The sequence below is a fragment of the Heptranchias perlo genome, chromosome 1, assembly GCF_035084215.1.
Source record: "Heptranchias perlo isolate sHepPer1 chromosome 1, sHepPer1.hap1, whole genome shotgun sequence".
NCBI classification, from domain to species: domain Eukaryota; kingdom Metazoa; phylum Chordata; class Chondrichthyes; order Hexanchiformes; family Hexanchidae; genus Heptranchias; species Heptranchias perlo.
The window spans coordinates 146520603-146548336 of NC_090325.1; the positions used below are offsets into that span (position 1 = coordinate 146520603).

The following is a 27734-nucleotide window of genomic DNA, read 5'->3' on the forward strand; positions in this document are numbered from 1 at the left end:
ACAAAACAAAGCTGTTTCACAGTACTATTTGAAGAAGAGCAGGGAGTTCTCCCAGTGTCCTGGTCAACTAATATTATCAAAAACAGTTTAAGACCTAATACCACATCCACGTTGTTGGTAACACAACATATTTGTGACCTAAATTGAGGACAAGGTAGCAATTGTATGAAGGCTATCATAAAGGGTAATATCTTACACCTCCTTTTGGAGGCTGTGGTCAAATCTTTGTTTTCATATCAGCTTTTAATCAGTATTACTATACCCCAAGGTGTGCCTAGTGATGTGATGTGAAATGAAATGTCCACTCATGAGCCTGTTTCCTTAGTTTTAGACAGTAGGTGGTGCTGTTGTCTAAATTGTGGAATCCATGTCCACTTTTGTGATTGTTGGAACATTGTAAAACTACTGGTATGCTGACAGAGAACATTTCCCCAGATATAACTATGCAAAACATTTTCCTACTGTTGACTAACCACCCTCCTGAATGACCTTTTCTATCGTTCTTTAGTTATTGGCAGCAGTGCCTTCAGCTGCCTACACCCTACGCTCTGGAATTCCCTCCCTAAACTTCTCCGTCTCTCTATCTTCCTTTAAGACGTTCCTTAAAACCTACCTCTTTGACCAAGCTTTTGGTCATCTGTCCTAAGTTTTAAAAAAATTATTCGTTCATGGGATGTGGGTGTCATTGGCAAGGCCAGCATTTATTGCCCATCCCTAATTGCCCTTGAAAAGGTGGTGGTGAGCCGCCTTCTTGAACTGCTCCTTCTTGAATACTTCCTTATGTGGCTCGGTTTGAAATTTTGTTTGATAACGCTCCTGTGAAGTGCCTTGGAAAATTTTACTACGTTAAAGGTGCTATATAAATGCAAGTTGTTGTTGTTGTTGAAGTTAGATAAATTTAAAAATGTTAAATTAACTTAAAATTCATAATTTAACATTTACTTCATAATTGGTGAATTGCAGCAAGGGATACAATGTTATCAAACAAGGTGTGTGTACATTGAGAGTTTTACCAGTTGATGGTAGCATTCTGGCTTTTGGAAAAATAACCTTACTGGTGTGGTTAACCCCACAACATATATGCATATCTTATTCATATATTCATCGTATAAAAAAGGTAGGTAGTCCGAAACATTTTTGTTTTTAAACAACTTTTTTTAATTGTAGTTCTGTACCCATTGCAGATCAAGAATAGTTAAGAAAAATGACCACTCCAAGCAAGACTCCACCTGGAGAAGATCCAAAGCAGCTGGAAAGAACTGGCACAGTGCGAGAGATAGGCTCACAGGCTGTTTGGTCCCTATCCTCTTGTAAACCAGGTATGTCTGCAGATTTGTTGTGCACTTTACAAAAACATTTGACTTTTATTTAGTTCCTTGATTCCAAACCAACCCAGACACTGTAGGATGAAGAAAGAATTTGCATCAATATAGTGCTTTATCACATCCTCAAGACATACCAAAGTACTTCACAGCCAACGGGTTACTTTTTAAAAGTGCTCTCACAATTGTTATGTAGGCAAACACAGCAGGAACCCACAAATAGCAAATGAAATGAATGACCAGTTAATTTGTTTTCAATGATGTTGGTTGAGGGATCAATGTTGGCCAGGACACTGGAGGAACTCTGCTAAGTAGTGCTATGGTATCTTTTACATCCACCTGAACAAGCAGACTTTAACACCTTATCTGAAAGATGGCACTTCCAATAATAAAGCATGATGTGGAGATGCCGGTGATGGACTGGGGTGGACAAATGTAAGGAATCTTACAACACCAGGTTATAGTCCAACAATTTTATTTTAAAATCACAAGCTTTCAGAGATTATCTCCTTCGTCAGGTGAGTAGTGCTACTCACCTGACGAAGGAGATAATCTCCGAAAGCTTGTGATTTTAAAATAAAATTGTTGGACTATAACCTGGTGTTGTAAGATTCCTTACAATAATAAAGCACTCTCTTAACAGTGCACTGAAGTGTCAGCTGAGTCTATGCGTTCAAGTCCTGAAGTTTGGCTTGAATCTGCAACCTTCTGAGCCAATGACTAGAGTGCTACCAACTGAGCCAAGCTGATACGAAGATTTCATTTTTCTCAATAATGTTAAAGGATGAGAAGTCAAGAAAGTAAGAATAAACTCAGATAGAAATCAGTACAGCTTGTTGTATTTTTACATTTTGGTGCACTGAAATACAATACAGTAGTGTCAAGTCATGTATAAAATACTGAGGGTGATTTGATGACTATTGATAATTGCCAACTTACTAGCATGCAGAAGCTTGCAGTCTGGATGTTGATATGTATTTGGATAGTATTAATGTCAGTTTCCAAATTCAAAATAGGTTCAACACAGTAGTAAATATTTTACACTAGTATCTAAAATTTTCCAAATAGCTTTAGTGAAACTGCAAATCCCAAAACATTGTGTGACATATACTGTTATCATAAGTCATTCTCCGGCCTTAGCCCATCATGACAGACAAAAGATAATTTAATTGAAGTTGTAGGTTAAATGTTTTTGTTTTTGTGCCAGAGCTATTGATGTGAGGTCAGATATATGTTGGTACAGTCCTCCACCGCTTACAGCAGGTGTGTCCGTGCGAACGTGATTTGCCCATTATATGCGATGGCCGGCATAACATGGTAGCGCTATTATATATATTGTCGCTCATCAGCATCTGCAGCTACCTGAACGAATCTCCTTATTGCCGGACCCTAGACCTGACCAAGGATTAACTTATTTCAGTCCTTTCCAGCTTTCCCCCTTCTCCTCTGGAGTTGTCGCCCTCTAGTGCCCAAGGATCCATCTCCAAACGAAATCAAACCAAGGCTGCCTTTTCATTATTTTTTGTTGTCTCACATGGGAAGCATAGCTCAATACTAAAAAGCGACAAATACTAAACAGCAATGCTTCATAATCTGAACAGTGACAGGCAGGTACTTTACCAGGGTGGAGGAACTGAATTATATAATTGACGGGCATGGCGTCAGATTAGAAACCAGAGCTTCAGTAGATACTTTTTTGTACTATTTAATTTTCCAGCATATTATAGTCAGGGTGCTGCAAAGGGAGTATAGTGTTTACCTTCTGTGTAGTTCCTGACTGTTTTATATGTACATACACAAAACTAATGTAGAAAATTGATATATATATTTTCATGTGTACTTCACTCATACAATATCACAGTAAGCACAACTGTTTCTACACCAAAATAAACGGAGCACTTAAGACGCAAAAACAGGCAACTTTGAAATTGGCGTTAATGCAAATGGTTAATGGTTAGCGCTTTTTGGCCGATAGAAGCAACTGCCCATTTTAAACGTGAACGTTTAAGTGATGGGGACTGTAACATATTTTTGACTTGAATTGAGTGCAAGATTGTAATTATATGAAGTCCATCACAAGCCTGTCTCTTTTGGTGAATGTCTACATCAGTAGCCTGTGATGTGGGAAATTTCACCACAAAATATGTAAATATATCAGGTCAAGAGTGAAAGTTAAATAAGATGATATTGCTGCTAAATCTCAAAGTACAAAATTTGGTTTTGTTCTTGTAAGCAGTTATCAATTGAACATATTGGAACATTTGACTCTCCATTAGACTAAATATGTGACAAAATTAATTAATTTTAATTGCTTCATCAGGATTTGGTGTAGATCAGTTGCGTGATGATAACCTGGAAACATATTGGCAGTCAGACGGATCTCAGCCTCACCTCGTCAACATTCAGTTCAGGTACGAATATACGGGTGAATGCAGTGTGTGCTGGTCAAAAACTGACCATTCATTTAAATCTGATACGGTTAGACTAATGCACGTCTCTTGTCAGTTTTTATACGTCCCTCTTGTAAATTGGGTCTGTTGTACATCATAGTAGGGGAACTAATATGTTACAGCAGCTCTATTGGTGGTAGAGGAAATAAATGCCAGCTCCTTCATATGCTCCAATGGATACAACAACCATTTAAATTGTATGCATTGTGCATGTGATGCAAGGACTAGTGTTTACTGTTCACACACAAGTATGTGCTGTATAAATGGTTAAAGAATATGAATTAATTTAATAATGAAAATGCAGCAGTGTAAATAATATAGGATCTCCATCAATATTGCTGTAGAACAGTAAGTAAGGGAAAATACGGCTATTAGAAAATAAAAGAAAATGTAAAACCAAATTCTATAAACACAAGCAAGAAAAATGGCCATCTGTAATACAGATCTATTATCATCCAACCCTATCACAGTTTAAAGTTTAAACATTCAAAGCACAGAGAAACCTCCTTTGGTTTGACAGGAGAGGGTATGGGCTGTATGTTTGCATTCCCAGGTGATCTGGTTGCAGTTGTTTAAAATAATGAAAGGAATTAACATTGTAAATGGGAAATGAATCTTTTTTTTATTTTTTCTGGTGGCAGAATACAGAACAAGAAAACATAATCTTAGAAATCTAAATATGCTGGTTAATAGTGAATCCAAAAAAAATTCTTGTGTGTTAAATTGGTACATATTGCCCAGAACACATTAGATACAAAATCACTTGAGATGTTTAAAAGGGAGGTAGAAACTTTCATTAAGAGGTAAAGATATTGAGAAATATAAAGGAAATGTAGGGAACTGGGATTGAAAAGGCAGGGCTGCCATGGCTAATGTGGTCCAACGTCGATGGGCCAAATGGCCTTCCCCCGTTCCTATATAACTGAAAGGGAATGCAAACACCAAGCCCCTTACCCTCTCTTGTCAACCTGTTCCTTGTAACTATCAATTCTTACGTAGAAAATAGGAGCAGGAGTAGGCTATTCGGCCCTTCGAGCCTGCTCCGCCATTCAATATGATCATGGCTGATCCTCTATCATACCATATACCCGCTGTCTCCCCTTACCCCTTAATGCCTTTGTGTCCAGAAATCTATTTAGCTCCTTCTTAAATAATATATTCAGTGATCCCACAATCCCACTATTTAAAAAAGGAGGGAGAGAGAAAACAGAGAACTACAGACTGGTTAGCCTAACTTCAGTGGAAGGGAAAATGCTAGAGTCTATTATAAAGGATGTGATAACAGGACACTTAGAAAATATCAATGGGATTAGACAAAGTCAACATGGATTTATGAAAGGGAAATCATGTTTGACAAACCTACTGGAGTTTTTTGAGGATGTAACTGGTAGAATAGATAAGGGAGAACCAGTGGATGTGGTTTATTTGGATTTTCAGAAGGCCTTTGATAAAGTCCCACATAAGAGGTTAGTGTACAAAATTAAAGCACATGGGATTGGGGGTAATATACTGTCATGGATTGAAAATTGGTTAACAGACACGAAACAGAGAGTAGGAATAAATGGGTCTTTTTCAGGGTGGCAGGCAGTGACTAGTGGGGTACTGCAGGGATCAGTGCTTGGGCCCCAGCTATTCACAATATATATCAATGATTTGGATGAGGGAACCAAATGTAATATTTCCAAGTTTGCTGATGACACAAAACTAGGTGGGATTATGAGTTGTGAGGAGGATGCAAAGAGGCTTCAAGGCGATTTAGACAAGTTGAGTGAGTGGGCAAATACATGGCAGATGCAGTATAATGTGGATAAATGTGAAGTTATCCACTTTGGAAGGAAAAACAGAAAGGCAGAGTATTATTTAAATGGTGATAGATTGGGAAATGTTGATGTACAAAGGGACCTGGGTGTCCTTGTACACCAGTCACTGAAAGCAAACATGCAGGTGCAGCAAGCAGTTAGGAAGGCAAATGGTATGTTGACCTTCCTTGCAAGAGGATTTGAGTAAAGGAGCAATGATGTCTTACTGCAGTTATACAGGGCCTTGGTGAGACCACACCTGGCGTATTGTGTGCAGTTTTGATCTCCTTACCTAAGACAGGATATACTTGACAAAGAGGGAGTGCAGCGAAGGTTCACCAGACTGATTCCTAGAATGGCAGGACTGTCGTATGAGGAGAGATTGGGTCGACTTGGCCTGTATTCACTCGAGTTTAGAAGAATGAAAAGGCAACTCATTGAAACTCTTGTGTACTTCAAAGGTCCTATGAAAAAATAATTGTACAAGCAGACTATTCAATGAACTGAAAAGATAAAACTAAGCTATTATTCATTAACATTACTATAGAGTTATCAATGTAATGTTATCTTCTGATACCTGATACTGATCATTTGAAATTTTTTTTGTGTGTTTAAAGCAGATAGTATGGCACCGTAGTAAACATTAAGATGTATCCTTATTCAAATATTTAACCCTAACTTAGTTCAGACCACAATTAGTCATTAGATACGTGAGTTCTGTAAAAGCCACTGTTTCAGTTCCAGTTTGTGGTCCAGTTGCAGTGCCAGCAGGAGCACATTCATTGATGTCGCAATAATAAAAAGCTTTTGGGCTTCAGGGTGCAACAATGAAACTGCTGATTTAGGAATCAGACCTTTTTATAAACCATTATTGAGAAGCAATCAGAACAGAGGTGTTGGTGGATTTACTAGGCAACTTAATCCTAAATTTGAAAGAGTAAAGCATTTGCATATAATTCCCTGTTCTGTAAGCTCCCTCCTCTGCTCAAGCAACGTAGGTATTCAGAGACGCTGATAAATTAAAGCTCGATTTTCTTACTGTCTACATAATGTCTGTTCCTTCTTTTGAAAATTGAACAAATTAATTGCTGTGTGAGTGTGGTGGACCAGGATTATCATCATCTCTAATTTAGGTGTTTAAGAAGATTAAAGTGATTTAAGGTGATCTAATTGAGATGTTTAAGATGATTAAAGGATTTTATAAGGTAGATAGAGATAAACTATTTCCTCTGATGGGGAGTCCAGAACAAAGGGGCATAACCTTTAAATTGGGTACTTGTATACTTCAAAGGCCCTATGAAAAAATAATTGCAACTTCTGCCAGAAGTGCCAAGTGGATGATCCATCTCGGCCTCCTCCCGAAACCCCCAACATCACAGAAGCCAGTCTTCAGCCAACTCGATTCACTCCACGTGATATCAAGAAATGGCTGAGTGCACTGAATAGAGCAAAGGCTATTGGCCCCGACAACATCCTGGCTGTAGTACTGAATACTCGTGCTCCAGAACTAGCCGCGCCTCGAGCCAAGCTGTTCCAGTACAGCTACAACACTGGCATCTACCCGACAAAGTGGAAAATTGCCGAGGTATGTCCTGTCCACAAAAAGCAGGACAAATTCAATCCGGAACAATTACCACCCCATCAGTCTACTCTCAATCATCAGCAAAGTGATGGAAGGTGTCGTCGACAGTTCTATGAAGCAGCACTTACTCACCAATAACCTGCTCGCTGATGCTCAGATTGGGTTCTACCAGGACAACTCGGCTCCAGACCTCATTACAGCCTTAGTCCAAACATGGACAAAAGAGCTGAATTCCAGAGGTGAGGTGAGAGTGTCTGCCCTTGACATCAAGGCAGCATTTGACCAAGTATGGCATCAAGGAGTCCTAGTAAAATTGGAATCAGGGGGAACACTCTCCAGTGGCTGGAGTCATACCTAGCACAAAGGAAGATGGTAGTGGTTTTTGGAGGCAAATTATCTCAGCCCCAGGACATCGCTGCAGGAGCTCCTCAGGGCAGTCAGTGTCCTAGGCCCAACCATCTTCAGCTGCTTCATCATAAGGTCAGAAGTGGGGCTGTTTGCTGATGATTGCACAGTGTTCAGTTCCATTCGCAACCCCTCAGATAATGAAGCAGTCTGTGCCTACATGCAGCAAGACCTGGACAATATCCAGGCCTGGGCTGATAAGTGGCAAGTAACATTCACGCCAGACAAGTGCCAGGCAATGACGATCTCCAACAACAGAGAGCCTAATCACTTCCCCATGACATTCAATGGCATTGCTATCGCCGAATCCCCACCATCAACATCTTGGGGGTCACCATTGACCAGCAGCTCAACTGGACCAGCCACGTAAACACTGTGGCTACAAGAGCAGGTCAGAGGCTGGGTATTCTGCAGCGAGTGACTCACCACCTGACTCCCCAAAGCCTTTCCACCATATACAAGGCACAAGTCAGGAGTGTAATGGAATACTCTCCACTTGCCTGGATGAGTGCAGCTCCAACAACACTCAAGAAGCCCGACAACATTCAGGACAAAGCAGCCCGCTTGATTGGCACCCCATCCACCACCCTAAACATTCACTCCTTCCACTACCGGCGCACAGTGGCTGCAGTGTGTACCATCTACAGGATGCACTGCAGCAACTGGCCAAGGCTTCTTTGACAGCACCTCCCAAACCTGCGACCTCTACCACCTAGAGGGACAAGGGCAGCAGGCACATGAGAACAACACCACCTGCACGTTCCCCTCCAAATCACACACCATCCTGACTTGGAAATATATCACCATTCCTTCATTGTCGCTGTATCAAAATCCTGGAACTCCCTACCTAACAGCACTGTGGGAGTACCTTCGCTACGCGGACTGCAGCGGTTCAAGAAGGCACCACCACCTTCTCAAGGGCAGTTAGGGATGGGCAATAAATGCTGGCTTTGCCAGTGACGCCCACATCCCATGAATGAAAAAAAAATTAGAGCTAGGCCGTTCAGGGGTGATATCAGGAAGCATTTTTTCACACAAAGGGCAGTGCAAATCTGGAACTCTCCCCCAAAAAGCTATTGAGGCTAGGTCAATTGATAATTTCAAAAATGAGATTGATAGATTTTTGTTAGGTAAGGGTATTAAGGGATATGGAACCAAGGCAGGTAAATGGAGTTAAGATATAGATCAGCCATGAACTAATTGAATGGCGGAACAGGCTCATTCACTTACGCCCCCTACCTCAATGAATTTCGATCTCAACACTATGCTGAGCTCTTCTTCCGTCGCCTTCACCTCCGCGCTCACTTCTTTGGCCGTGAGTCTTCCCCCCCGCACAGCGGACCCTTTCCCTGTCTTCAGAATTCTCGTTACACCTGGACCCCTCCCTCTGTCCTCTTACCCTCTCTTGATCTTTCCATTGCAAACTGCCGGCGTGACGTCGGCTGTCTCAATTTCTCTGCTCCCCTCACTCATTCTAACCTACCTCTCTCTGAACTCGCAGCACTCCGTTCTCTCAGGTCCGCCCCGACACTGTCATTAAACCTGCTGACGAGGGTGGTGCTGTTGTTGTGTGGCGAACAGACCTCTACCTTGCAGAGGCTGAACGCCAACTCTCCGACACCTCCTCCTACCTCCCCCGGACCACAACCCCACCGCCGAACATCAGGCCATAGTTTCCCAGTCCATCACCGACTTCATCTCCTCTGGAGATCTTCCCTCCATGGCCTCCAACCTCATCATACCCCAACCTCACACAGCCCGCTTCTACCTCCTTCCCAAGATCCACAAACTGGACTGCCCTGGGAGACCCATTGTTTCCGCCTGTTCTTGCCCCACGGAATTTATTTCCTCCTATCTCGACTTTTTTTCTCCTCTCTTCCAACTTACATCCACGACTCTTGTGACGCCCTCCGCCACCTCAACAGTTTCCAGTTCCCCGGCCCTAACTGTCTCCTTTTCACCATGGATGTCCAGTCCCTCTACACCTCCATCCCCCACCAGGGCGGCCTGCTAGCCCTCTGCTTCTTCTTTGAACGGAGGCCCAACCAGTCCCCATCCACCACCACCTTCCTATCCCTGGCTGAACTTGTTCTTGCGTTGAACAACTTCTCCTTTTGACTCCACTGACTTCCTCCAAATAAAAGGTATCGTAGTGGGAACCTGTATGGGTCCCAGCTATGCCTGCCTTTTTGTGGATACGTGGTATATTCCTTGTCAAGTCCCCTCCCTTGCCCCTTTTTCCGGAACATTGATGACCGTATCGGTGCTGTTTCCTGCTCTCGCCCCAAAGTGGAAAATTTCATCAACTTTGCTTCCAATTTCCACCCTTCCGTCGCCTTCACGTGGTCCATCTCCGACTCTTCCCTTCCCTTCCTCAACTTCTCTATCTCCATTTCTGGGGATAGGCTGTCAACCAATATCTGTTATAAGCCCACCGACACTCACAGCCACCTTGATTAGACTTCCTCCCACCCCGCTTCCTGTAAGGACTCTATTCCATTCTCCTAGTTTCTCTGTCTCCGTTGCCTCTGTTCCGATGATACCACCTTCCGCACCAGTGCTTCTGATATGTCTTTTTCCTCAACCGAGGATTCCCCTCCATTGTAGTTGACAGGGCTGTCGACCATGACCGTCCTATTTCCTGCACTTCTGCCCTCACCACTTCCCTTCCCTCTCAGAACTATGATAGGTCCGAGAGCGGGAAGAGAGTCAGAGAGGTGAATGCACTGTAAAAGGAGAGTCCCGCGAGCGGGAGGAGAGTCCGAGAGGTGAGCGCAGTGTAAAAGGAGAGTCCCGAGAGTCCGAGAGGTGAATGCAGTGTAAAAGGAGAGTCCGAGAGTGGGAGGAGAGTCCGAGAGGTGAGCGCAGTGTAAAAGGAGAGTCCCGAGAGCGGGAGGAGAGTCCGAGAGGTGAACGCGGTGTAAAAGGAGAGCCCGAGAGCGGGAGGAGAGCCAGAGAGGTGAGTGCAGTGTAAAAGGAGAGTCCGAAAGGTGAGCCTAGTAAAAAAGGAGAGTCCCGAGAGGGGAGGAGAGTCTGAGAGGTGAATGCAGTGTAAATCTAAGGCAAGTCATGGCAGCAGAGCTCGCACCTGTGAGCCTCCTGCGCTATGTGGGAAGTCATGGACACGACAGGTGTCCCTGGTGACCATGTGTGCAGGAAGTGTGTCCACCTGCAGCTACTGACTAACCGTATTTTGGAGCTGGAGCATCCACGATGCTGAGATTGTCGTGGATAGCACGTTCAGTGAGGTGGTCACACCGCAGGTAAAGATTACGCAGGCAGAAAGGAAATGGGTGACTGCCAGGCAGAGTAAAGGAATCCCCTGGGGCCATCTCCCTCTCAAACAGATATACCGCTTTGGATACTGTTGGGGGAGATGGCTTATCAGGGGAAAGCAGCAAGAGCCAAGTTCATGGCACCACGGGTGGCTCTGCTGCACAGAAGGGGAGGAATAAGAGTGGCAAGGCTATATTGATAGGGGATTCAATTGTAAGGGGAACAGATCGGCGTTTCTGCGGCTGCAAACGTGACTCCAGGATGGTATGTTGCCTCCCTGGTGCTAGGGTCAAGGATGTCATGGAGTGGCTGCAGGGCATTCTGGAGAGGGAGGGTGAACAGCCAGTGGTCATGGTCCATATCGGTACCAACGACATAGGTTTTTAAAAAAAAGGGATGAGGTCCTGCAAGGTGAATTTAAGGAGTTAGGAGATAAATTAAAAAGCAGGACCTCAAAGGTAGTGATCTCAGGATTACTACCAGTGCCACGTGCTAGTGAGTATAGGAACAGGAGAATAGACCAGATGAATGCTTGGCTGCAGGGATGGTGTAGGAGGGAGGGATTTAGATTCGTGGGACATTGGGACCGGTTCTGGGGAAGATGGGACCTGTACAAGCGGGATGGGTTACACCCGAGCAGGACCGGGACCGATGTCCTCACGGGGTGTTTGCTAGTGCTGTTGGGGAAGGTTTAAACTAGAATGGCAGGGGTATGGGAACTTGAGCAGGGAGACAGAGGAGGGGGAAACGAGGATAGAAACAAAAGACAGAAAGGGAAGAAGCAATAGTGGGAAGGCAGAGAAAACAAGGGCGAAAAACAAATTGGGTCGTAGTGCAAAATAAAACTAAGATGACTTGCAATCTTAAAAAGACAAGTCTAAAGGCATTGTGTCTTAATGCGCGGAGCATTCGCAATAAGCTAGATGAATTAACAGTGCAGATAGATATTAACGGTAATGATGTAGTTGCGATTACGAAGACATGGCTGCAGGGTGACCAAGGATGGGAACTGAACATCCAGGGGTATTCAGTATTTAGGAAGGACAGGCAAAAAGAAAAAGGAGGTGGGTTGGCGTTGTTAGTAAAGGAGGAAATCAATGCCATAGTGAGGAAGGGTATTGGCTCAGAAAATCACGATGTGGAATCTGCATGGGTGAAACTAAGAAACACCAAGGGGCAGAAAATGTTGGTGGGGGCTGTCTATAGGCCCCCAAACAGTAGTGGAGATGTAGGGGAGGGCATTAAACAGGAAATTAGAAACGCATGCAAGAAGGGTACAACTATAATCATGGGTGACTTTAATCTACATATAGATTGGTCAAACCAAATTAGCAATAATACTGTGGGGGAGGAATTCCTGGAGTGTGTACGTGATGGTTTTCTAGACCAATACGTTGAGGAACCAACCAGAGAACAGGCGATCCTGGATTGGGTATCGTGCAATGAGAAAGGATTAATTAACAATCTTGTTGTGTGGGGTCCCTTGGGGAGGAGCGACCATAACATGATAGAACTCCTCATTAAGATGAGAATGAAATAGTTGAATCCGAAACTAGGGTCCTGAATCTAAATAAAGGAAATTATGAAAGTTTGAGGTGCGAGTTGGCTATGATAGATTGGGGATCTTTACTAAAAGGGATGACGGTGGATAGGCAATGGCTAATATTTAAAGAACGTGTGCAGGAATTACAACAATTATTCATTCCTGTCTGGCGCAAAAATAAAACAGGAAAGGTGGCTCAACCGTGGCTTACAAAAGAAATTAAGGATAGTATTAGATCCACAGAGGAGACATATAAAATTGCCAGAAAAAGTGGCAAGCCTGAGGATTGGGAGCAGTTAAGAATTCAGCAAAGGAGGACAGAGATTGATTTAGAGGGAAAAAATAGAGTACGAGAGTAAACTAGCAGGGAACATAAAAACTGACTGTAAAAGCTTCTATAAATATGTCAAGAGAAAAAGATTAGTGAAGACAAATGTAGGTCCCTCACAGTCAGATATGGGGGAAATTATAATGGGGAACAAAGAAATGGCAGAACAATTAAACACATACTTTGGTTCTGTCTTCACAAAGGAGGACACAAATAACCTCCCAGAAATGTTAGGGAACCCCCAAGGGTTGAGTGAGAGGGAGGAACTGAAGGAAACCGGTATTAGTAAAAAAAATAATGCTAGGGAAATTAATGGGGCTAAAGGCTGACAAATCCCCAGGGCCTGATAATCTACATCCAAGAGTACTAAAGGAAGTGGCCCTGGAAATAGTGGATGCATTGGTGATCATTTTCCAAAATTCTATAGACTCTGGAACAGTTCCTACAGATTGGAGGGTGGCAAATGTAACCCCACTATTTAAAAAAGGAGGGAGAGAAAAAACAGGGAATTACAGACCAGTTAGCCTAACATTAGTAGTGGGGAAAATGCTAGAGGCTATTATAAAAGATGTGATAACAGAACACTAGGAAGGCATTAACGGGATTGGACAAAATCAACATGGGTTTATGAAAGGGAAATCATGTTTAACAAATCTACTGGAGTTTTTTGAGGATGTATCTAGTAGAATAGATAGGGGAGAACCAGTGGATGTGGTGTCCTTGGATTTTCAGAAGGCTTTTGATAAGGTCCCACACAAGAGGTTAGTGTGCAAAATTAAGCACGTGGAATTGGGGGGAAATATACTAGCATGGATTGCGAATTGGTTGACAGACAGGAAACAGAGTAGGAATATACAGGTCTTTTTACAGGTGGCAGGCAGTGACTAGTGGGGTACCGCAGGGATCAGTGCTTGGGCCCCAGCTATTCACAATATATATCAATGATTTGGATGAGGGAACGGAATGTAACATTTCCAAGTTTGCAGACGACACAATGCTGGGGTGGAATGTGAGCTGTGAGGAGGATGCAAAGAGGCTCCAATGTGATTTAGACAAGTTGAGTGAGTGGGCAAGAACATGGCAGATGCAGTATAACGTGGATAAATGTGAGGTTATCCACTGCGGTTGTAAAAACAGAAAGGCAGATTATTATCTGATGATAGATTGGGAAAAGGGGAGGTGCAACAAGACCTGGGTGTCCTTGTACACCAGTCGCTGAAAATGAGCATTCAGGTGCAGCAAGCAGTTCGGAAGGCGAATGGTATGTTGGCCTTCATTGCAAGAGGATTTGAGTATAGGAGCAGAGATATCTCACTGCAGTTATACAGGGCCTTGGTGAGACCACATCTGGAGTATTGTGTGCAGTTTTGGTCTCCTTATCTGAAGAAGGATGTCCTTGCCATGGAGGGAGTGCAACGAAGGTTACCAGACTGATTCCTGGGATGGCAGGACTGAGGTATGAGGAGAGATTGGGTCGACTAGGCCTATATTCACTAGAGTTTAGAAGAATGAGAGGAGATCTCATCGAAACGTATAAAATTCTAACAGGACTAGACAGACTAAACGCAGGGAGGATATTCCCGATGGCTGGGGAGTCCAGAACCAGGGGTCACAGTCTCAGGATACGGGGTATGCCATTTAGAACCGAGATGAGGAGAAATTTCTCCTCTGAGGGTGGTGAACCTGTGGAATTCTCTACCACAGAAGGCAGTGGAGGCCAAGTCATTAGATGTATTCAAGAAGGAGATAGATATATTTCTTAACGCTAAAGGGATCAAGGGATATGGGGGGATAAAAGCGGGAACAGGGTACTGAGTTAGATGATCAGCCATGATCATTTTGAATGGTGGAGCAGGCCCAAAGGGCCGAATGGCCTACTCTTGCTTCGATTTTCTATGTTTCTTTGTTCCCCCTTCTACTCACCTTCCACCCCACCAGCCTCCACATTCAACGTATCATCCTCCGCCATTTCCACCACCTCCAGCACGATCCCACTACCAAACACATCTTCCCCTCCCCAACCCTTTCAACGTTCCGAAGGGACTGCTCCGTCCGCGACACCCTGGTCCACTCTTCCATTACCCCCAATACCCACTCTCCTCTCCACGGCACCTTCCCGTGCTTGCGCAGGAGATGCGACACCTGCCCTTTCACCTCCTCCCTTCCCACCATCCAGGGCCCCAAACCACTCCTTCCAGGTGAAACAGCGATTCACTTGTACTACTTTCAATTTAGTATACTGTATTCACTGCAGACAATGTGGTCTCCTTTACATTGGGGAGACCAAACGCAGACTGGGTGATCGCTTTGCTGAACACCTCCGCTCTGTCAGCAAGCGTGACCCCGACCTGCCGGTCGCTTGCCATTTAATTCCCCTTCCCACTCCTACTCTGACCCCTATCCTCGGCCTCATACACTGTTCCAATGAAGCTCAACGTAAGCTCGAGGAACAGCACCTAATCTTTCGCTTAGGCACTTTACAACCTTCCGGGCTCAACATTGATTTCAATAACTTCAGATCACAACCACTGCTCCCATTTTTTTCGGTCAGCCAGTGCTGGTAATGGTTCTGCTGCTGCCATTTACAGCTACTCCTGATCAATCTTTTATTTCTTAACCTGCCCCACTACCACCTTCCTTGCCTTGCACCATCATCCCTTTTGTCATTTAATCATTCATGCCCTCTACCCTATCACAGACTTTCCCTTTTGTTCTTTTCTGCCCTCCCCCCCCCCCCCCCCCCCCCCTTCCCCTGTACTTGCTCAAAAACTTTAGCTCTTTTAACATCTTCCAGTTCTGACAAAAGGTCTTCGACCTGAAACGTTAACTCTTTCTTTCTCCACAAATGCTGCCTGACTTGCTGAGCTTGTCCAGCATGTTCTGTTTTTATTTCAGATTTCCAACATCTGCAGTATTTTGCATTTGATAGGACGGAACAGGCTCGATGGGCTGAATGGCCTACTCCTGTTCCTATCTCAAAAATGTGAATTTTGAGCAGGGAGGACAGAAACCACCAAACCAATGTGACTGGTCTGTGTACCTCAAATCACTTTGACACTCCAAATATTCTAACTTTGCAAAAGGAATATCTATGTAAGGGGGCATCTACACTACAAGCTTGGTGTTGGTGCAAAGCAGATTTGGCTTCACACTGATATTAAACTTGTATAGTGTAAATAAGTGCTAAAGCCCTAACTGACTCAAAAACAAAGTGGAATGAGACACCCTGCTCCAGAAATTCTCACTCTACTTTGCTGCAGTGTCAGGTTGTCTCTGTGTTCAGGCTTCGTTCACGGTATAACTACAACATTGGTACGAAATGAAACTGCTTGCACTAATGCTTCAATTGTAGTTTAAATGCACCCTGAGACCAGTACCTGCAGTTCCAGCCAGGCAGAACTCAGTTTACATTGTTTGGCTCCTGCCTGGCACCTGCGCATGCATGGGTAAAGCTGTTTCTCAAAAGCTAGAAATGTAAATGTGTAGAGACCAGGTAGGAGGGAGTCCCTGCTCTCTAAGCATTTAAATTAAGTTAAGTTGGGTTTACAAAATGTCAGGATTTCTGCAGCTTAAGTTATTTTGCTGAACTGAGATAATTTACCGCAGCAGTATATTTGTTCGTGAGTTTTAAGCTTGTCAAGCTGGGCTACATTTTTTGCTCACTAGTGTATGAGGACTAACTTGCCCAGTGTTCTCTGGCAAGAAAGCAAAAGAAATGTCAGGAGATATGAGCAGTTTATAAAACCAGAGCTAAATGGGCAGTAGACCAAATACAGGAAAATTGGTAGACTCGGGTATATTCATAGGCAAATTATAAAAGAACAGAGGACTCCTTAACGCTAGTCGTAAAAACTTTCTATTAAAACTGTAGGCAGTCTGGAAGGAAAGAAATAGAGAGGGGAGAAAAAAAGAAAGAAGGGGGAAAAGTATATAATGATGAAGATTATATGAATGCCACCTTTAAACTGCACTGAAGAATGCTGCATCAGGTTGATGTAAACAGGAGCCACTCTTTCAGTGCCTTTTTATGTCACTGGGAAATTGGGGGTGGCAGAACTCTGTGTACATATATCCAAATGTGTGCAGAAAATGCTGATTACCAGATTCTAGTGCAATTTTTGATGATTGAAAAGAACTGACTAGACAGTCAGCTGTTTGTCATTTGAATGTAAATGATGATGCAGCACACCACCAGAATTTCTTTTAAACTTCAAAAGCTTACCTATTTTGGCAGGATTTTGCAGAAGCAGCTGCTTTGTTGCTACAGAACTTCCTATCCCTACTACTGTAAGACAATCTCTTCCAGGTGATTTTTAATAGGTGATAAGCTGAAAGTTATAATGAGTTGCGACTTGGTCAATCTAATAATTAAAGAAAATTACTGACCCTGATTGCCTGCTCCAGTGGTAGCAGGACAGTGAATTTGGTTTAAAGCACAGACACGCTGTGCTCCTGTGCTGAACACATAGCTTGCCACTTTAAACATTTGTTTATGGTATGCGGCAAAGCCTCGGGTGTAAGGCTCGCGACTGAAGATTTCACATTAGGATTTGTCTAATGTTGACAGACCTGCGTACCTCTCTGAGATTTTTATTCACTCAATGACCCTTGCAAATTTTTTACTCAATTTTTGCTTTTTGTCTCAGGTTATAATTTGCACTTGCATAAGACTTTTAATGTAGTGAAATGTTGCAATAGGAATGGGGAGGGGGGCAGTAATGAACTTTTGAGCAAGACCTGGGAGAGGATGGTTAGTGGAAGTGACCAATGGCATGATTGAAGAGGTGAGGAGAAATATAATCAGGCAGAGGGGTTTAGGAAGAGAATTCTAAGGTAATGTCTGAAGGCCTTTGCCACCACTGGGGGAGTAGAGGAAGGGGAGACTGCACAAAAGTCCAGACTCGGTGGGCAAAGGGTGGGAACTGGGGCAAAGGGCTGGAAGAGGTTGCAGAGAGTGGATGGGCCGAGTCCTGTAGAACGATTTTGTAAACAAGGATGAATTCAATGCTCTGGGGTCGGGGAGCCCACTGGAATTTGGTGAGGATTGGATTCATGAATGGGACTTATTATGGCACAGGATACCGATACAGCAAAGTGGAGCCTGGGAATCCAGCTAGGAGAGTGTTGGAAAAGTGGGTGAGGGTTTCAGCATCAGTGAAATTAAAAATATTTCTTTATAGCTTTTTTAAAAAATGTTATTTTTTTCAAACTTGTTCCTTCCATGTTTCTTTGGTTTTTAAAGTAGTTACATTTTCTTTGTATGGATGACATTGTAGCTTATTTAACCATTTTGGTCAAGGCTTTGGTACTCCTACATGGTACCTACTCACACAGAATTGCATAGAATGTACAGCACAGAATGAGGCCATTCGGCCCGACAGGTCCATGCCAGTGTTTATGCTCCACGTCAGCCTCCTCCCACCCTTCTTCATCTAACCCCATCAACATATCCTTCTATTCCTCTCTCCCTCATGTGTTTATCTAGCTTCCCCTTAAATGCATCTATGCTAGTCGCCTCAACTACTCCTTGTGGTCACGAGTCCCACATTCTAACCACTCTCTGGGTAAAGAAGCTTCTCCTGATTTCCCTATTGGATTTATTAGTGATTATTTTAGATACATTCGTGGGACACCTTCCCATTGAATGAGTGTCTGTTTCGAGTCTTTAGGTGGCTCGTCCGCGTTGCAATATCTAGCTTCCCAACAGACCAAGGTGGGCTGGCCGATAGTGAACAGCAGGCACTTGAGGGAGGGAGGAGGGGTTGATCTGTGATTAGGAAAACAGATGTTACCGCCAGGTTTCACTTGGCATGGAATCCACCATAACAGAGAGACGCAACTACCTTGTGTCGTTAGATTAGCGGCCTTGTTTGCCGTTGCCCATGATCATCATCTGGTTGCGCTTTATTACTAATTAACACACATCAGATAACGTAACGTAACATAACAACAATGAATTTAACATGTAACAAATTTACAAAGAGTCGAACTAGCGTTTCTTTTGTTGACCCATCAGCTAGGTCATTTCAAAGTCCATACTAGCGGCTCTTGTTTCGAGGGCCTCCCGCAGGGTCGCTTCCATTTTGGTTTCCATACCCACTGAAACTGGGGATCGAATGTTGTACAGTCTCCCCTCTCGGACCGCCTTCCTTGAGGTTCTTTGGAGCTCTCTTAGACATCACCATCATCGCGGACCCCTGCTCTTCAGAATTGACTAGTACTCCCTTCTATTTCAGTCTTCCACGATTTACGAACATACAAATTAAGAGCAGGCGTAGGCCCTTCAGCCTGCTGTGCCATTTGATAAGATCATGGCTGATCTGATTGTGACCTCAACCCTACTTTCCCGTCTACCTACTATAACCTTTGACTCCCTTGTTAATCAGGAATCTATCTAACTCAGCCTTAAAAATATTCAATGACCCTGCCTCCACCGCTCCCTGGGGAAGGGAGTTCCACAGACTCACGACCCTCTGAGAGAAAAAATTTCTCCTCATCTCCATCTTAAATGGGAGACCCCTTATTTTTAAACTGTGGCCCCTAGTTCTAGTCTCTCTCACAAGGGGAAACATCCTCTCAGCATCTATGCCTTCAAGTCCCCTCAGGATCTTATATATTTCAATAAGATCACCTCTCATTCTTCTAAACTCCAGTGTATACAGGCCCAACTTGTCCAACCTTTCCTCATGATTACCCCCTCATCCCAGGAATCAGCCGAGTGAACCTTCTCTGAACCGCCTCCAAAGCAATTATGTCCTTTCTTAAATCAGGAGACCAAAACTGCACAAAGTATTCTAGATGTGGTCTCACCAATGCCCTGTACAACAGTAGCAAAACATCTCTACTTTTATATTCCATTCCCCTTGCAATAAATGACAACGATTTGGTTTACAGCTGGGCACTTGTAGATCTTAACTTGTTGCCTTCCTCCTCCCAGATCTATTTGATGGAGCTCGTGATGCTAGTACTCCAGGAGTCAGCCTAACAGTGCAGCTTCTATATTTTACGCCTTGGTTATCTGCCACCATACAGACGGGGAGGTTTTTTGCCCGGTGCCAATCCCATCGGGCCACGAGCGGACTCACATATTTTTGTTTTAGAAGGTTTCCCTCCTGTGGGAATGTGATCTGTCAGAATCCCATTTGTAAGTTCTTTGAGCAGTCGAAACAGTCACGTATTGTATGGAGACTGGCGGGAACACGACTCACTGTGACCGAGAACACGCAAGACGATCACAGCTACAGTAAGACCAAGACTTCACCAAATAAGTGCTAGTTTGGTTGCGATTTAACAGCAGAGCTGCACGACTACAGCCACATCCTACTGTAACCGGACTTACTAAAACAAACATTGGCTGAGGGCAAGTCGTTACCCCCAACTTTTGGTTCAACACCAGGTAGAACACGGGCTCTTGGCTGGACAGGTCAGGAGAGAAATCGCTTACCTCCGCGGATCTACGCAGATCACTCTTCCGTAAGTTCTTTGAGCAGCCCATTCAGCCAATGGTGTTATGTTGTTTCCAGCGGAGGCATGGCTCACTGTGACCGAGAACTTACAAAACTGTCAAGCTACTGTAACCAGAGGGCAAAACTCCGAGAGCCACCTACTAAGCCTTGGAGAGTCATAGTTACTCCCCCAGTTCTGGTCTCACCGGCAAGTGGAAACATCTTCTCTACGTCTACCCTATCAAACTCTTTTGTAATCTTAAAGACCTCTATCAAGTCACCCGTCAGTCTTTTTTCTAGAGGAAAGAGCCCCAGCCTGTTCAATCTTTCCTAATGGGCATAACCTCTCAGTCTTGGTACCATCCTAGTAAATCGTTTTCACACCATCTCCAGTGCCTCTATATCCTTTTTATAATATGGAGACCAGAACTGTTCATAGTACTCCAAGTGTGGTCTAACCAGGGTTCTATACAAGTTTAACATAACTTCACTGCTTTTCAATTCTATCCCTCTAGAAATGAACCCCAGTGTTTGCTTTTTTTAATGGCCTTATTAACCTGCGTCTCTACTTTGTGATTTGTGTATCTGTACCCCCAGATCCCTCTGCTCGTCTATCCCATTTAGACTCTTATTTTCCAAGGAGTATGTGCTCTCCATGTTCTTCCTACCAAAATGTATCACATCACATTTATCTATATTGAAATTCATTTGCCAACTACACGCCCATTCTGCAAGTTTATTAATGTCTTCCTGTATTTTGCCTCAGTCCTCCTCTGTATTAACTATACCCCCCAATTTGGTATTGTCCGCACATTTTGAAATTGTTGTTCCGATTGCTGAGTACAAATCATTTATGTAGATGGTGAACAACAGTGGTTGCAGCACCGATCCATGCGGAACACCACTTCCCACCTTAATTTGAAGATTTTAAAATATTCCTAAAAGCATTCCATTTTTGTTTTTCCCTTCTAGCATATGCCCCTAATTTAGTCCAGCCATTTCAATCCACTTAGCTTTAAATCTTGCTGTCCTGAAACCTGCCATTTTAATGTGTGCAGTCTAATAACATCATCATTGGTGCTCAGTTATTCCACTGTCTCTAAATTTGCTATATTTGTGGGCTACCTCTTAAATATTAGATTTAGTATGGTTTCCCCCCCCCCCCCAACCCAAATGTCTTTTTAGACATCTTGGCCTCAATTTTATCTCCCCATCCCGCTCCCCCAGACAGGCAAGGATCAGGCTATGGGTTAAAATCCTAAAAATCGAGACCCCGCCTCCAAGCTACCGCTTTCCCAGCCTTCGGAATATTTACGGCGGTGATTCAGGCCCTGGACGAGGCTCCCACTAAAAGCAGGCGAGGGACTACTCAGGATTCAAAAGTCGCAGGCCGATGATGAGATCCACAACGAAATTTTAGGGTCCACACGGGGAGTCCCACGCTGTCTGCTGCCCGGCAGCAGAAACGTGGCAGAAGGAACCGACTGGCTGGAAGAGGCCCAGGTAAGTTTTAAAACTTTGCCCGCCTTTGAACTCCATGTGGGCCAGGAGGAGCAGGAGAGCTCCCCACAGGCCCCTGAAGGAGTCCTTGGGGGTCCCCAGCAGGGCAGCCCCACAATCTTCAGGGAATCTCCATCCCCAGCATCCCCAGATTGTTCAGTAAAAGTAAACCCCAGACTCCCCCCTCCTACCGCGATGCGAGGAAATCCCCTCCAGCCACTGACTGCCGGGAACCGTTCCCAGTTCTGGTCAAATACCCGCTCCCACCTGCCAGTCAGGTAGTCGATCTGGCCGGGTGTTGGGTGGAACTATGCAAATATTCATTCAATTGATGGCAGGGCCTCCATGTCCCCGACCTCGTTGGGTTCGTCGCCCACTACCGGGCTCCCACGCACCCTTTCTGCCCCACCTGTTTTTAAAAAAAAAATGAGGCCCTTGTGTCAAGAAGCAGCCCTGTATTAGCTCTTTTGGAAGATCATTTTCCTTTTGAATTGGTGTAATTAAACCCACATATAAATATCATGTCGCCTTTTACCGGTTAAGTTTTTATTTGTTGAGTTATCTGTTTCCTACTCTTGTCCTGGTGATCCATAAGAATTTCTTTGTTACTGACCTCATACACTGTTCCAACGAACCTCAACGTAAATAGTAACAGAGAGTAAACAAGGGTATTGCAGTAGATGTAATACATTTGGATTTTCAAAAGGCCTTCGATAAGGTACAGCATTATAGACTCATGGCTAAGGTCAGAGCATGTCGAGTCAGGGGACAGGTAGCAGAATGGATAGTGAGTTGGCTACAAAACAGAAAACAGAGAGTAGGGGTTAAGGGTAGGGACCACTGTTGTTCACAATTTACATTAACAATTTGGATTCAGGAATCAGAAGTAGAATTTCAAAATTGGGGGGTGTAGTTAATACAAAGGAAGAATGCGTCAAAATGCAAGAGAACATTAATAAACTTGCAGAATGGGCGTGTAATTGGCAAATGAATTTCAATATAGATAAGTGTGAGGTGGTGCATTTTGGTAGGAAGAATAAGGAGGTCATATATGACTTGATAGTAAGAGTCTAAATGGGATAGAGGAGCAAAGGGATCGAGGGGTACAGATACACAAATCACTAGAAGTAGCGACGCAATAAAAAAGGCAAATCAAGCATTAGGGTTCATTTCTAGAGGGATAGAATTGAAAAGCGAAGAAGTTATGTTAAACTGGAATAGAACCTTGGTTAGGCAACACTTGGAGAATTGTGCACAGTTCTGGTCTCCATATTATAGAAACGATATAGACGCATTGGAAAGGGTGCAAAAAAGATTTACAACGATGATACCAGAACTGAGAGGAAAGACTGAACAGGCTGGGGCTCTTTTCTCTAGAAAAGAGAAGGCTGAGGGGAGACCTGATAGAGGTCTTTAAGATAATGATAGGGTTTGATAGGGTTATACATAGAGGAAATGTTTTCACTTGTGGGGAGTCCAAAACTAGAGATCATAAAATATAAAATAGTCGCTAATAAATCCAGTAGGGAATTCAGGAGAAATTTCTTTACCCAAAGAGTGGTAAGAATGTGAAATGTGCTACCACAAGGAGTACTTGAGGCAAATAGCATAGATGCATTTAAGGGAAAGCTAGATAAGCTCATGAGGGAAAAAGGAATTGAAGGGTATCCTGATAAGGATAGATGAAGTAGGGAGGGAGGAGGCTCTTGTGGAGCATAAACGCCGGCATAGACCCAAACGGCCTGTTTCTGTGCTGTAGTTTCGATGTAACTCGATGTAAGCTGCAAGAACAATATCACTGCTTTCTCTTGGGTAACCTGCATGCCTCTTGTCTGAAAATTGACTTCAGTAACTTCAGATTTTAGCTATATCCTCATTTTGAAATGTGTTTTAATTAAACACCTGACCTCAGGTTTCCCCGCAATTCCCCATTTTCCCCGCAATTCCCCGGCTATTTACACACCTTTTGTCTCTTTAATGCCTTAATGTTTTTGTCTTTTAAGTTACATCATTGCACTCATGATTCCTATATTTTTCCCCTCCCCCTTTTTTGGTTGAATTAAACTCTGTCTGCCTCTTATTTTTCATGATGTGGAGATGCCGGTGATGGACTGGGGTTGACAAATGTAAGGAATCTTACAACACCAGGTTATTGTCCAACAGTTTTATTTGAAAATCACAAGCTTTCGGAGGCTTTCTCCTTCGTCAGGTGAAGTGTGGGATTCCTTGAATGTTACCGCATTTATAGTCCGAGAACAATACCTGGTGATTACAGATAATCTTTCCAACTGCCCGTTGTAAAGTTTCAGTTTTGAAGAAGCATCTGCATCCAAAACATTAACTTGTCTATTCTCTGCACAGATGTTGACTGATCTGTACTTTCCAGTATTTTCTGTTTTTGTATCAGATTTCCAGCATCTGCAGCATTTTGCTATTTACTCAGAAGAATTTCCAATTGTTTTCCTAGACTGAGGCATGGATTTTAAATCTGAGCCGTGAAGAGAGCTGTGGGGAGGATTTCCAGTTGGGAAACCCGGATGTATGGGTTTTCTGGACGTCGTGCAGAATTTAACTGCACGCCATCTTTTAAATCTTCTCAGCAGGTTTTGGCTGGAGACATCGCGGAGAGGGGTTGCCGGCTGATCGCGGCAGGTAAGCTTGTTGGACCTGGAGGAAACACTCCTGCTCCTCCTAGCCCACAAGCAGTGCATTAAAGGCACTCAACTGAAGATCTGGCCCTTCTCGCCTCCTTTTACCTGACGAGTATCACAAGCCCCAGGAATCCCGGCCTCCATGAGTTAAAAATGAAAATGCTTTTAAAATGGAGGCACGCAGCCTCCTTAAAAGATTTCAGTGACCGACCCGCCTCCTTCCTACCCACCCCCAATCCACCCATCCTGCAAAGTGTGATATCCTAGGTTCAAATCCAGTATCTGCAGTTGTTAGATTTCATGGAATCATAGAAAGTCTGGGAACAGAAGGAAGCCATTCGGCCCATCGTGTCCATGCCAGCCGCAAAAGAGCTACCCAACTTAATCCCACTTTCCAGCACTTGGTCTGTAGCCCAGTAGGTTGCGACACTTCAAGTGCATATCCAGGTTCTTTTTAAATGAGTTGAGGGTTTCTGCCTCTACCACTCTTTCAGGCAGTGAGTTCCAGACCCCCACCACCCTCTGGGCGAAAAGATTTCTCCTCCGCTCTTTAATCCTTCTATCAATTACTTGAAATCTATGCCCCCTGGTCACTGACCCCTCTGCTAACGGAAATAGGTCCTCCCTATCCACTCTATCTAATCCAGTCATAATTTTATATACCTCAATTAAATCTCCCCTCAGCCTCCTTTGTTCCAAAGAAAACAGCCCCAGCCTATCCAATCTTTTCTCATAGATAAAATTCTCCAGCCCTGGCAACATCCTCGTAAATCTCCTCTGTACCCCCTCTAGTGCAATCACATCTTTCCTGTAATGTGGTGACCAGAACTGTACGCAGTACTCAAGCTGTGGCCTAACCAATCTTTTATACAGTTCTAGCATAACCTCCCTGCTCTTATATTCTATGCCTCAGTTAATAAAGGAAAGTATCCCGTATGCTTTTTTAACCACCTTATCAATCTGTCCTGCCACCTTCAGGGATCTGTGCACATGCACTCCAAGGTCCCTTTGTTCCTCTACACCTCTCAGTATCCTCCCATTTATTGTGTACTCCCTTGCCTTGTTTGCCCTCCCCAAATGCATTACCTCACACGTCTCTGGATTGAATTCCATTTGCCAGTTTTCTGCCCACATTACCAGTCCATTGATAGCTTTCCTCCTCACAATCAATCACATGGTCAATTTTTATATAATTTGCAAACTTCTTGATGAAGCCTCCCACATTCAAGTCCAAATCGTTAATATATACCACAAAAAGCAAGGGACCTAGTAGTGAGCCTTGCGGAACCCCACTGGAAACAGCCTTCCAGTTGCAAAAACACCTGTCAACCATTACCCTTTGCTTCCTGACACTAAGCCAATTTTGGATCCAACTAGCCACTTTCCCTTGGATCCCATGGGATTTTACTTTTTTGACCTGTCTGCCATGTGGGACCTTGTCAAAAACCTCGCTAAAATCCATGTATACTACTTCAAACGCGTTACCCTCATCGACCCTCTTTGTTACTTCCTCAAAAAATTCAATCAAGTTAGTCAGACACGACCTTCCCTTAACAAATCCATGCTGACTGTCCTTGATTAACCCATGCCTTTCTAAATGATGATTTATGCTGTCCCTCAGAATTGATTCCAGTAATCATGAATGGTCTAGACAGAGTAGATAGAGGGAAACCGTTCCCATTGGCAGAAGGGTCAAGAACCAGAGGACATAGATTTACGGTGATTGGCAAAAGGACCAAAGGTAACATGAGGAAAAACTTTTTTACACAGCGATTGGTTAGGATCTGGAATGCACTGCCTGAGGGGGTGGTGAAGCAGATTCAATCATGGCCTTCAAAAGGGAACTGGATAAGTACTTGAAAGGCAAAAATTTGCAGGGCTACGGGGCTTGGGCGGGGGGAATGGGATTAGCTGGATTGCTCTTGCATAGAGCCAGCGTGGACTCGATGGGCCGAATGGCCTCCTTTCATGCTGTAACTTTCTATAATTTGCCCACCACTGAGGTTAGACTGACTGGTCTATAATTACTTGGTCCATCTCTTTCTCCCTTTTTAAACAACGGTACAACATTAGCAGTCTTCCAATCCTCTGGCACCACGCCTGTAGCCATGGAGGGTTGGAAAATGATGGTCAGAGCCTCTGCTATTTCCTCCCTTGCTTCTCTTAACAGCCTGGGATACATTTCATCCGGGCCTGGTGATTTATCTACTTTCAGAGATGCTAAACACTTTAATACTTCCCCTCTCACAATGTTTATCCCATCCAATATTTCACACTCCTCCTTAACTACAATGTCTGCATCATCCCCCTCTTTTGTGAAGACAGATGCAAAGTATTCATTTAGAACTGTTTCCACATCTTCCGCCTCCATGCATAGGTTACGTCTTTGGTTTCTAATAGGTCCTACTCTTTCCTTAGTTATTCTCTTGCTCTTTATGTATTTATAAAACATCTTTGGGTTTTCTTTGATTTTACTTGACAGTACTTTTTCATGCCCTCTCTTTGCTTTCCTAATTTTCTTTTTAACTTCACCCCTGCACTTTCTATACTCCTCTAGGCCTTCTCCAGTATTCAGCTCTCTGTATCTGATGTTAGCTTCCCTTTATTGCTGTATCCTACCCTGTGTGTTCCTTGTCATCCAGGGGGCTCTTGATTTGGCAGTTCCACCCTTTTTCTTTGTTGGGACATGTTTATTCTGAACCCTCACAATCTCTCCCTTGAATGACTCCTATTGCTCTGACACTAATTTACCTTCAAGTAGCTGTTTCCAGTCCACTTTTGCTAAATCACTTCTCAGCTTAGTAAAATTGGCCTTTCCCTAATTTAGAACTTTTACTCCTGTTCTATCTTTGTCCTTTTCCATAACTATGCTAAATCTTACTGAATTATGATCACTACCAGCAAAATGCTCTCCCACTGATACGCCTTCTACCTGCCCAACTTCATTCCCTAAAACTAAGTCCAGAACTGCCCTCCCCTCTCGTTGGGCTTGCTATGTACTGGCTAAAAAAGTTCTTCTGAATGCAATTTAAGAATTCTGCACCCTCTATACCTTTTACACTGCTTGTATCCCAGTTAATATTAGGGTGGTTGAAATCCCTTACAATTACTGCCCAATTGTTTTTGCACTTCTCAAATTTGCCTACATATTTGCTCTTCTATCTCCGTCTGACTGTTTGTTTGGGGGTCTATAGTATACTCCCAGCAGTATGATTGTCCCTTTTTGTTCTTTAGCTCAACCCATATGGCCTCATTTGACGATCCTTCCAACACATCATCCCTCCTCACAGCTGTAATGTTTCTTTAACCAATATTGCCACCCCCCCTCCTTTTTTATCCCCCTCTCTATCTCATCTGAAAACCCTGTAACCAGGAATGTTGAGCTGCCATTCCTGCCCCTGATTAAGCCGTGTTTCAGTAATAACTAAGATAT

The 27734-nt window shown here is 43.7% G+C and overlaps 1 protein-coding gene across 4 annotated transcripts in view; it reads left to right on the forward strand.

Moving 5' to 3' along the window:
* Positions 1-27734, forward strand: part of anapc10 (anaphase promoting complex subunit 10) — a 63230-nt gene that overhangs the window by 5982 nt on the left and 29514 nt on the right. For all 4 annotated transcript variants that reach the window (XM_067992412.1, XM_067992394.1, XM_067992406.1 and 1 more), the window contains exons 2-3: positions 1185-1319; positions 3643-3733. In XM_067992412.1, the coding sequence (XP_067848513.1) occupies positions 1205-1319; positions 3643-3733 (206 nt within the window). In that variant the 5' untranslated portion in view covers positions 1185-1204. The remainder of the gene's footprint in view (positions 1-1184; positions 1320-3642; positions 3734-27734) is intronic.